The 12,780-nt window shown below is 39.9% G+C and overlaps 1 protein-coding gene across 2 annotated transcripts; it reads right to left on the reverse strand.

Annotated features, from left to right (window-relative positions):
• Window positions 1-1,702: 1,702 nt before the first annotated feature.
• Window positions 1,703-11,132, reverse strand: LOC112887109 (vacuolar protein-sorting-associated protein 33 homolog). Of its 2 annotated transcripts, none has more exons than XM_025953204.1 (15): window positions 10,865-11,132; window positions 10,744-10,783; window positions 10,572-10,652; window positions 10,196-10,390; window positions 9,883-9,993; window positions 9,742-9,807; window positions 9,400-9,507; window positions 9,270-9,314; window positions 9,005-9,061; window positions 7,088-7,182; window positions 6,771-6,822; window positions 6,542-6,601; window positions 5,738-5,800; window positions 5,568-5,674; window positions 1,703-3,224 (listed from the first exon to the last, which is right to left on the reverse strand). In XM_025953204.1, the coding sequence occupies exons 1-15, from the start codon at window positions 10,915-10,917 to the stop codon at window positions 3,173-3,175; spliced, it is 1,185 nt and encodes a 394-aa protein (XP_025808989.1). In that variant the 5' UTR covers window positions 10,918-11,132; the 3' UTR covers window positions 1,703-3,172. The 2 variants fall into 2 exon arrangements, with proteins under 2 accessions (XP_025808989.1, XP_025808988.1); XM_025953203.1 differs by having other exon boundaries at window positions 9,742-9,828.
• Between the last annotated feature and the right edge of the window lie 1,648 nt (window positions 11,133-12,780).

A 12,780-nucleotide genomic window follows, 5' to 3' on the forward strand; every position in this document is an offset into this window, starting at 1 on the left:
GCTTCAAATATTTATGAAGTTGAAGTTGCAGATATATAGATAGTATTCTGAATAACTGTTTTATATTTTTAAAATATAAATATTAAATATATTCAATTTAATTTATAAACTCTAGATTCAGTGTAAAGCTGGAGGGTGAAGTATTCCCAAACACCCCCATAGAAGTCTTTTTTTCTTCCTTCAAAATTGAATATTTTATATGAGAAATATATATGTCCTCAAATAGAAGTTTTAAGTGTTATTTGAGATATGTATAGTTTAAATTGGAATTACTTTACTTAACTTTAGATTCATAAGAAAAAAAATAAAAACATCCAAATCTGTTGAATACGACTAACATTTTCTCTTTGAATTCATGGGCTACAATCTTTTTGACCCGGCCCGCAGGTTAAGTTGTTCGGTTATCCTTGGGCCGATGGGTCGTAAGGCTCATGTGAACCGGTTTGATTTAGGATTGAGTCGGATAGTTCTTTACTAAAATTTCAAAGCAGGTTAAAGAACCTTATTTATCGCACCGCTCCATGCTCAGATTTATTGATTACTCCGTATATTGTTGGTAACACGGACATAAGGAGTAGCTTATGGGGCCAAGCTGAATATGACATGATTTTTCGTTCTACCATTATTGTATTACAGTAGCTAACTACTTTACAAATCTTTCCATAAAATAAATATGAGATTAGTTGTCCGAGGGCGTGGGGGTTTGAACGAGCTAGCTGCGGCGTTGGGATCTTTAATTTGTATGATGTAAGGTGATGTTTAGATCCTCTTAACTAAAAATTAGTTTAATACTTGAATGCTAATTAGGATATCACTACAAGAAACTGCAAAACATATATAGATGAAAACTCACATAGTTACCTCTAATAGATCGACATACTTATGTAGCACCAACATACTTATCCGACATAGTTAGTTCGACGTTCTTATCACTAATACAGCGCACCTGCTAACGCAACGGTTTAAAAGATTATTAATTCAAACTAACTACAGTTACGATTCTTCAATCTATTTCAAAATATGAATTATTTGATATTAATTATTAATTATGATATTTCAATTTATTTAAAAAATGTAAATAATTGATACTCATTACTAATTATGATTCTTTAATTTTTTCAATGCATTCAAAAATATAAATTATTTACTATTTAATGTCATGACCGTGATATACGGGTTGAATTCTAAGTACTATTTTTATTTAACTTTTACGGCAACAGTCTTATGCATCTTGCATAGACGTTGACGCGTTGCGCTTGCACGGTTATGCACGCAGGGGTGTGTGGCTTCTGCCGGTGGAGTGCGGTGTAAAGGGGAGTTACACAGGTTGTATGATTCTACGTGCTAGACATTGAGATTCTAATTTTTTTTAACATAATAAGTTTATTAGGTGATTGTGACATTTCCTTGTTGGCAGCGTAAAAAATAGAAGGTGATACCACACATGATGCAGATTATCTCTACATATTAAAATTTGGATATTCAATTAATTTGAATGTAATTAATTTATTATACTGGCACATGAATAGATATGTAACGAGGTGAGAAGGAACAGTAGATCTACAACGAGTACTCATACTCGACATAGATCAACGCTTCATGTTCATTTTGTCAACAGGACACTCATCTAGATATGTTGAGAAGCCGACATACTTAGGTATGCGGGTGCCACGTCATACCGACATATTTACAATGCTAAGTATGTGGACAAACCGACATTGCTTAACTGAATTAAGTTTGTAGACCTCAACATACTTAGGGCTTCTTTGAAATGCAGGGTAGAAAAATGTAGGAATAGGAAAAATATAGGAATAGAATAGGAATACATGTGCAAAACATAGGAATAAAAAACACAGGAATTTTGAAGGAGGAGTTGTTTGGATTGGTTGTAGGAAAAATGTGGGAATCTTCAAAAGTAATAAATTAACTTGGACCCACTCGTTGAGTTACCAAGGCATTCATCCACTCATTCCTGTACGATGTTATATGTGTCAGTAGATCAGCGCAATCAAGAAGTGATCCAAGCTCTGGTTACCATTTTGATTTGCCTCGTTCCTACGCATTGATGGAAAAAAGAGCTCTGAGTAGATGTTTTGTTTCCTGAGAATTTCGTACGAAATAGGTTGCAAAGGAATACTTCCTCCAATTTTCCTATGCTCCAATCCTGCAAGCCAAAGGATGCTACAGTATCAATTCTTATAGAAAATCAAATCCTACAATTTTCCTATAAAATTCCTTTGAACCAAAGGAGGTCTAATTTGACCGACATATGTTTCCCAATTTATTGTAGTGTATGTAGATATGAACTAATTTCAAAATTAATTTTAGAAATCATGACTAAATGATGATTAGAATCTATCATACTAATTATATTACCATTAGCCCGTTTTTCAATACAGCAAATGTGAGCAAAAGTAGTTACTAGTGTTGACTTGAAGCTCTACAGATGGTGCGTCGGCTGTGTCCATTCACAAAGACTCTGCCGCGACGTTTCTGTCCATGGGTGCATCAAACAGCATGGGTGGCGCTGGCCATGATCCCACGCCCGGCGTTTGCATCAGTCAGCATCCCAAACCGGTAAGCTCCTGCTCTGCTCCGATTCATTCCTGCTCAGTAGGTGCTCGATGAAAGGCCTCAGCCGGTTATGCTTCCAAAGTAGTACGTTGCAGAAGCTTCTCCAGCAGACACAACTGGGTAGGTTTTTACTAGCGTTTCAAAATACTTGGAGAGGAAGGTATTTGAGCACTTCTCCTAAGTTAACACAGTCTCCTTGTTGGCGTAGAACCACTGCTTCGCTTTCTCTAACAGTGAAAAAGAAAAAAGACGAAGACGTACCGCATCTGTAGAAACTTCACAGATGGTGAAGATGTTGCAAATCTCCAAGAAGTGTTGAAGATGAGCATTAGCATCCTTTGATGGCTTGCTATAAAATGAGCTTTGCTGCACTATGTTGATGAGTGCAGACTTTAAGTCGAAGCTCACCTCCCCGACATTAGTCTCTGGCCTCTTCGGTATGTTGGAGACGGACAGAGCCGAAAACTTGTGGATTGTCTTGTTGGTGGTCATGGGTTCGTCAACGGCAGGAACACCCTCAAACTGGTCAATGATCTTACGGACGACGGATTCCTTTGGTCTAGGCGTAGAATTTCTGGATTTTCTCCGTAAAAGTGCGTCAGGATCCGGCTGGTAATTGTCCGGCAGGTTGAAACTGGACATGCACTCCCCTGTTAAGACCAGACACAAGAACAGGGTGAGCCTGCAAAAGACTAGTTGTAATTGCTAAACTATCCTCACTTCCTTTCTAAGAATGATAGAAATAACTGGCTTTCCCGACAACGGTATCAGAAATGCTTGTTGACATTTCTTATGCAACTCCGCAAGCGCCACGGAAATATCAATTTAGTATTTCACTGGAAGTATTCTCCAGCTACAGTATTTAATCCAAGGGAAGTATTGCCTCTATCACAACTTAGAGAATGGAAGTAGCGAACAAGAATAGCAGGTTACGACTAGCTTAAGCAGGGATAAACGTTATCAAAAGAGATAACAGACACATACTCGGTCAGTTGCCCTATAGTTAAGCTAAGGTTTCACCTTGCCGGGAGGTTTTAGGCTAAGCTACGATTCCTATATAACCTATATACTCTATACCTATCACAGCACATTACCTAGGATTCCGATACGGTACACTCTAAAGTCCTAGACTGCTTCGCGACTCTGGCAGGTGGGTATCACAGCAAGGAATCCAAACAAGGGATATCTCAACCCCCAGATTCTTGCCGTATTATCGCGTCGGCGGGGTGAACTACAGCGACCAACAGATGCTGTCACCACGAGCGGCTACCACAACATTCCGTGCGAGCACGCAAACCTTCAAAGTTGAAATTACTCCGGACACCTCGTTCACAAGTAAAACCAAGACCTTCCCCTTATGTTTAGGAAAAGATCCCTGAGTAGATTCCGATTACTCCCAACTAAACCTAACGGTAGTAATCGGAAATCTAACTCAGGCGAATCACCCACAGTAAAATAAACAGGTAGAGTGGGGCCTAAGTGGTAGTAACTATGCACGCATCTAAGCTCAAGGTAAGAGTAAATAAGTACTAAGTATATATAAAGGCACATGATATAGAGTACTCAAGCTACCTATATAGATATGGAATATAGATAAAGTAACTCGAGCAACTCTAAAGTCCGACTCTTGGAAAACCGAAAAGATACAAGAGCTCACCGGCTCCGAAGGACTGAATCCGGAGTCCGAGCTACGCTCGACTCGACCTAAATTTCCGACAGGGCTACACCTAAGCTAAAACTAAAGGAAGAGCACTACAACTCGGAATTTCTCTGGCTTTGCACAAGAGTGGAGTGTGTGTTGAACCCTCAGGAGGCTCCAGCTTAAATAGGAGCCCGAGGTCGGTTACCCCCAGGCCGGCCGGCCTGGGGTGGGCCTACCTGGCCTGGTAACCGCCTCCAGGAGGCTCCCACATCCTTCCACGTGTACTATGTAGAGTCACGGCCAGGTTTCCCCCGAGTGAAGGTCGGTCGGGCTTGACTTAGCCCGCCCGGGGTGGCTCTAACCTGAGCTGGGTCAACCCCAGGCCGGCCGGGTGTGAGTCTAGCCCGCCCGGCCTCCTAGCCCGAGTGACTGCCCGGTGGACCCTCCAAAATGGCGCGTAGATTATGTGGAGAAGCCGTGGGAGTGATCGATGCCGAAGTGGTGGACTTGCCAGGTCGGCCGGGACCAATGTGAGGTCGGCCGGCCCCCCTTAGCTAGGGTTGGCTTGGCCCTCCTGACCTTGGCCTTTCCCAGGCATTTGCACCCTGATTTGGCCCATGCCCAGATCGTCCGAGACGACCACAGGCCAGCCGGGCTGGCCCTAGGCTGGCCGGGTTGGGTCCTGGCTTGGTCGGGTCAGGGCTTGGCCCCAAGGTCGGCCGGTCCCTCCCCAGGCCGACCGGGCCAGGGTAGGTTTGGTCAGCCTCCCCTTTGGCTCGACATCGTTCATCTTGCTATCAAAGCACCCGTCGAGGGTCGGGATTGCCTGGCTCGCAATCCGACCCTCAATTTTGTGGAGTTTTCCTTCATTTTCAACACGAACCGAGTGTCTACTTCTTCCGAGTCCCTCCATCGAATATTCAACAAAACTCGTGGAACTCGGTTAGTAGTTAGGGTAATAACATGGTAAATTTTTGCAAATCTCGACATGTTGGCACATAAAGTTGAGAGTAACACAAGAAGCCGAAGAACATTTTCAATAGCTTCCTGCTTATGTATCATCTCCTCGATATACTCAAAACATCTGTGGATGAAATCACCTTAGCGGCTTAGCCAGTATTTTTAACATCAACTCAGAAAACTGAGATGCATAAAACTTATTGCAACTAGTAAAAGTAATACTACCTTCGTTTCGCAATACTTGTCACCGGTTAGTTCAAAATGAACTTGAACTAACCGGTGACAAGTATTGCGAAACGGAGGTAGTATATAAGTACATATTTTAGTTTTAGTTTATGTTTTCTTTGTACCCAGTAAACAAAAAAGAATAAAGAAGAGAAGATATACTCACATTTCAAAGTTCTGAACCTCCAATATTGTTTGTTCTATGTCCAGTCGAGCATGAAAGGAGGGCTTTCCCGTGAAAGATTGCAAGTGTTGTGCCAAATGAACATGCCTCTAATTTAAGGATGCAGTTAGTACAGTTAAAACAGAGGTAAAATGAAGAGCACACAAACTCACAGCTATCTCGGGTAGAGAGTGCAATCGTCTCACAAAATCCTTCAGCTCAGAAACTGACTGAGTCTGTACAATAAAAATAATGTTAAATAAATCTATATCAAGCTGTAACAACATATAGATTTTGCACTTTTCTGTATGGAAATATATTACAGCCACATTATTACACAGTATTACCCAATTTAAAAAGTATCTGCAGACAATTTTCTTAAAAAAATATTTTTGAGGTACAGGGAGCCGAAATCTCTCGAGGAACAGACAAATTGGTGCTGCCCAGGCTGTATTCCCCTATACTTGAGGCACTAATCTACTGATCTATTGCTAAGACTTGCCCTGGCTCTACGATACTTATTCAAGACAAACTGCTAATGACACAAGACAAACTGTTAATGACACAATGCATATGAAATTTGTGGGATAATAGCATGACATTTTAATGTTTAAATGCCGATGATACGATAGTGTACTTATTAAATGCCGATGATATGATAATGTTTAAATGCCAATAATTTGTGATATCACACCAAACATTCAATTTATCAAACAATTCTAAGGATTCCTGGTCTAAAAGATACAATGTGTTATAGAGGCATTCTCCATTAAGGAAATATTAATTTAATAACAAGTACGCCAATAAAAATTCTAAATTTAAACATATGGGCTCATTGTAATTTTTAACTCATTTTAAAACAAATGTACTATCTGAAACATATATGCACTCAGGCATTTGCACTATTTTCTTCGACAGTATTAGTAAAGCATAATAAATATCAATGTCAAGATAACACTAAACACTTCAGTTCTTACATTAGTGGATTTTACTTCTGCGTAATCTTGCTGAATAGATGTTGCCTTTTGACGCAAGACCTGCAACCAATATAATTTAAAATCGTTTAAGTTTGATAAAAACGGTAGTAGCTGGAACATTACACATATTTGCAGTTAGGTATAAAATTAGCCAGAACAAGCAAAACCACAAAAAGGTTAGCACAAGTTCATTCAATGACAGACAAGAGCCAAAGTCAGTGATGTAAACCTGAACTACAACTTCAAAATTGAGGTCTCGAATCTCCTTGTATAACTTATCACTGAAAATATTGAAGATTAATATAAATATATGGCATAATGTGAAGCAAGTGTAGGTACAGTAATAAGCATATCTAGAAGGTTCAATTAACCATAAGTATTTAGAGGTGGACAAGGATCCTGATAGAAGCATATACAGAAAACCCAATACTTGCAGGAAAAAGAAGTGGAGATAACAATCTTAGAACTATATTAACATGTATTTGAATATATGAAGAATACTGTCGGAGGCTATATATATATATATATATAACAACGGATACTTACCTTGAATTCAGAGGAACCTTAACCTTTTTTCCATCCTGCTGGTTCCCCATGATGCTTGCATCAACTTCAACAGACCCGTTATTAATTTGAAGCATCTGCAAAACCAAACATGATCACAGAATTACACAACAAATATCCCAGACTTGCTGGCCCATGAGAGCCAAAATCACATCTGGAATAGGCAAAACGAGATAAATCGTAATGAAGCTAAGATGCTCTATCACCCTACTGCAAAAACTAGAAAAAGCATGAATATATGCAATTTCAGTTAAACTAAGTGTACATAGTAAACTACCATGCAGCCACCAGTTGCACACAGAAGCCTAAGCTCATGGAGAAAGGTGGGTCAGGATTCAAACTGTAAACCTCCGAGACCTTTAATTCTGATACCATACTAAGCTCCTATGACCAACCATTTGTATAAAAAAGTATAAGAGTGGTGAGAAAAGTAGACAATTCAGTTATATTTCAACAGTCTAAATCCACAAATTGCAATCCAGTGATAGGTATTTTCTAAAAGAGGATCATAGCAGTAAGTGTAATCTAACAATAGAAGGGCACAAGTCGCCAGGGCACAGGATAGTAAATCTTATTCCACATTTCTGAATTATATCTAAAAGCTAATTGCTTTCAAGGCGAGTTCACAAACATTCTATAGAAAAATCACTTATAGGGCGTTTGGGTCCATTCATTTTGGTGGAATTGGAATTTACTTAAATAGTCTTGGTTCAGATATAAGCTTATCCCAAATTCATGGGGTGGAGGAAGGGAAATGATTTTGTGTATCAGTAGAATTTGTTTCTACTCTACAACTTATAGAACGCTCTTCGACTCACTCCTCAATAGTAAAAACAAAGCATATAAATATCTCCGATATCTTGTTAATAATAGTATACAAATATATTTTGCATAAAACAATATTAGCTTAATTGATATGTGTCTAAATGACTATTGTTATAATGGAATTCAATTCCAGGATCCAAACAGGCCATTAGAGAAAACATTTGTTTACAACCAATAGCAAATCGTAAAAATTTTGCAAACATTATATAGAAAAATCACTTAAAGAAAATATTTGTTTACACCATAGCAAATCATAAAAACCAATCACACAACTATGACAACACAATTGCGTAGTGCAATTATGCATGCATAGTAGGACAATCAGAAAAGGAATGTCTTGATTAACTTTGGATAAAGCAATGCTAGAGTGTTGACTCAATTTTGATAAGTCAACACTAGAATGTGAATGTCAACACCCAAAGTTTATAGTGGCTACTTTATCAGAAGATCGTATATCTAGTGGAGATAGTCTTGGTGTGCTAATAATCTAAGAAACATTTTTATTCATCTGATCCATCACAAGAAACCATAATTAGGGGTGTGGAAGGTCCTATTGAATGAATTGCACCAACCAGTTCACCTAAAAGCTAAGTTGATAGGGAAAGATGGTCTATTCTTTTATATTCTAACACCCCCTCTCACTGGCAGGCTCTCTTAGGACACATACGTGGAATCAGAGTTGGCTACAATTTATTTTAATTTTTTTAAATTGCATCTGTCAGGATTCAAACTCGAGACCTCTGGCTGTGATATCATATTAAATGAACTGCACCAACCAGTTCACCTAAAAGCTTAAAGCTGATAGTGAAAATGGTTTACTCGTTTATATTCTAACAGGTCCCACTATCATTTAAATGTTTCTTCTAACTGGGATAATTCCATTTACGTGATAGAGGGGTCTCTCATCACCTCAAATTGTGGTCTGTCATGAATGGACTAGAGGGTCACATATTATTGTTAACATCACACATGACATTTACACATATTTCCTTATTAAAATGTCAGAGATTAATAGAAAATATTTCTATATCAAATTCCCATGAATAATATGGATAACAAGGATTTGTAGCCTACCTCATCCAATAAACCTTCATATGTTAACTGAGAGCACATTGGTGTCACCATGTCCACCTGAATGAGATAAGCACAAATTAGAAATCCTAGACGACACCAAAATAGTATAAGGATGTATGTGTATTGTTTTATTTTAGTAGATGGCTTAAGGGCAACAAATATGCAGTAGACAGCAGCATGGTTCTCTTTAGAGTTGAAGATATCAAAATGAATAGAAAAGACTTTAGAGTTGAAGATATCAAAGCAAGTAGGAAAGAATGTGTACCTCCCTATCCAACAAAATAACAGTGTTTATCTCTGGAATCCCCATCTAAAATATTGCAAAAAAAAGAAGTGGTCAGATTCAAACAAGCTTAGAGATTTTATTCACAAGAAAACAAGTCAATTGGTGTTACATCATCCATATTAACAGGATCCTCAAGTTGCATATGATTCAACAACTCCGCTGCCTTGGTTGAGGCCATACCCTTGGCCCTAACATTAGGAATAACTCCAAAGGCAAACTGGCAAAGCACAAGTAATACATGTAAGTGCATAGATTTAAATACTTAGTCACAAACAATTTTTCCATAATGCATGTAATTGTAAATTTGGTGAGAATGGTGCACTCCTCACAGAAAATATTAGCAAGTTAGCATGTCCATATTACCATTGCCGAGAAGAAATGCATCTTGAATTTGTTACTTTATTTCAGGAACATGACTCTGTATATCCATAACTGAAAGAAATAACAATACCTCTAACTTATGAATCGCTTTAGCAACATGCCAGATAGAACTTGTATCACCTTGGATAAGACACTCCTGAGAATAGTAAGTAACAAACTAAACTGAGATTCAGAGAAAAAATATATATGCTAGACCCAAATGCAATAATACCTGCAAACAATGTTCCAGTTCAAAAGAGAGGACATCCTCATCCAATGGAACAAGATACAATGGGTATTCTCCAATTGTCAACTTCTGATGTACTTTCTCTTCCTCTAAGACCTGCAAGTCCGAAGCACGACAGCGATCTTAGTTCAGCCCTCTTCCAACCACAACTTAATTAAAAGTTAATAAACATTCTTCAGTTCCATTAAAGTGAATCTTCGGTTCCATTACAGAAACGAGACAAGAAATCAGTAACTCCATCCAACCATACAGGAGCAGCAAATATATTAGTCCAGACAGGGGAAACAATAAACGGTACCTTCTCGCAAGCAACAGTGCGGCGTGGCACAAAGTAGAGGAAGTATTCCCTCTGGAGCCCTTTGGGTTCATCGCTCTTGATCTGACTTGCAATTAATTTCATGAAGCTGAGCTGAGACCGCACAAGATATATGATTTTCTGGCATTCCGTCTGCAGGGGATCGGACGAGAGGAGCCGCAGCTCTGCACCGTACTCCTGATAACCATAAGAGGCATTGTCAAGAACCATACTCGTGACTTGGTGTACCAGAGGTACCATGAGAAATACTAGTAGTGTTAAGATAACTAAGATCAGAGTAAAAGTAGAGCATTTTCTAAAGAGAAGTTGGTTAAGAGAAGGTGATCATCCTCGACAATTCACCGTTCCATCACCTCACCTTTAGAAGGGACGTCTGCACGACCAGAGACAGGGTCCCCGCCAGCTTGGGGTCGATGACAAGACACTTCTTCCCCCTAATCTGACAGACGCGACAAAGGAAATCAAATTCTTCAGTTCAGCATCAATCAACAGCAACGATAACCGGCAGTGGTGTGAGACGAGGGACTCACGCTCTTGAGGATGCTGAGCAGTTCCTTCTGCGACTGCTCCCTGCAAAAAAAGACCCACCAAACACAACTGTCAGAACCCGCAACAGGTGGAGGCAGGTGGTGCGGGAGGAGGGGATGGGACCTGAGTGCGGCGAGATTGAGCGGCGCGTTGTCGAGGTTGGGGATCTGCGCCATTTTGCCCGGGTACGGCCGCGCGTGGGGGGGGGGGGATCAAAGTCCAGGTGGATCAAAGTACGGCGGCGCGTCGGCGAGTTGGAGGCTACGTCAATCGAGCGCTCGGGCACGCAGAGGCAGTCCTCGGAGGCGAGAGTTGGAGGCCGGAGGGAGAGGGCGTCGCCTCGCCGCGGCTCGAGGAGGTGAGATCGGTGCTGGGATGTGGGCCTAGGGAAGGTTGCCGACCGGCACAAGCCGCCAGAACAGGCGTCATCATCGATTGAGCCGGATCCTGTGACGCTGGCAGGTGAATTTTGGATTGTAAAAAATGCAGCCTTCGTTCAAATATATATTTTGAAAAAAATATATATACTCTTTTAATCATACTTCACCCGCATAAAAAAGTTCAAGTCAAATCTTTTGTAATTAAAAGGAAATGAAAATATATTTATAAATAAATGGGGACCATATTTACAACTGTTGGTAGATGTTTTTTTCTTCCAAATATGTCATATTTTGTACTCCCTCTGTTTTGTAATTGTTGTCGTCCGCTAATTCAAAAATAAACTAACAGGCAACAACAATTAAAAAAACGGAGGGAGTATACGATAAAAGAGACATCATGAGATAAGAACAACAAAAATCTGATAAACAATGGAAAACTATTTCTAGTCATAACGGATTAAGGATGTGTTTGGAACCTCTAGAGATAATAGTTACTCCCTCCATTCCTAAATATTTGTCCGCGGTTAGTTCACGGACAAATATTTAGGAGCAGAGGTAGTAACTGCTAAAATTAGTTCTAGAGGTTCCAAACATACTCAGCTAATAGCCTAGTTAATTATTAGCTATCTCTCAACTAACAAATACTACCCCCGTTTCGTGCGAAACGGAGGTAGTATTTCATTAGTTGGAATAATTTATTAGCTAGCTAATTGTTATCTCTAGATATTTCAAATACACCCTAAATCATCATGTGTTGAAGCCTTTTAAGCGCTTTCAATTGAAATAGCCTGGAAAAAAAATATAACACCGAACGTTGACATATCCCATTACGGGGCTGGGATGTGGGCCTAGGCGACAGGTAGAACGAGCATGATCATCGATGTGAGCCGGATCCTGTGACACTAGCAGGTGGATTGCTTTGTAAGGTTGTTGCTTCGTAAAGTAGTAGCTGCGTCTTGCTTCGACGACTCCTGGTCGACCTCCTCACCTAGCTTCCGGACACTGCTTGGTCGGTCTGCTCGATGGCTCTTGGTCGGCTGTGTTCATTTTCCTCTCTCTTCCCCTCTATGCGTCTGATCAGCTTGTTCGTTTTGTTCTGACAAATGTAGTTCCACTCAAGTCTTCCCCTCCCTGGTTGATTTTGTATAGACAAAGTATAGTTATGTTTTGAACTTCCAATTATAGTTGTGTGGGTAAAGTTAAACTGTACTCCCTCCGTTCAGAAATATAAGTCGTTCTGGCACTCGAAATTTGTTCAACAATATAAATCATTCTCACTTCCCAATACACCTTTCTCACTTCCCAATACATCCCTATCTCTATCTCTCTCCTTCTCATTTCCTGTGCAATACAACTTTTTCACTTTTCCTTAATTCCTGTGCCTAACTCCAACACGACTTATATTTCCAAACGGAGGGAGTATGTATGTATGTATATAATTATGCAGCCATGGCGTTGAAGTACCCAGATAATGACGGTGTGGATCACAATCCAGAACAACCAAGATATTGAAGCAGCTCTTGTAGTTGCAACATCGAGGCAAAGTGCCGCTGGGAAGTTCTGTTGTTGGCCATTAGACAAAAAAACGTGACCTTGTCAGTGGCGGCCTTCTAAATAACGACTACTTTATTGAAAGGTCATTATTCAACTCCGACGAAT

This window comes from Panicum hallii, chromosome 3 (genome assembly GCF_002211085.1).
Source record: "Panicum hallii strain FIL2 chromosome 3, PHallii_v3.1, whole genome shotgun sequence".
NCBI classification, from domain to species: domain Eukaryota; kingdom Viridiplantae; phylum Streptophyta; class Magnoliopsida; order Poales; family Poaceae; genus Panicum; species Panicum hallii.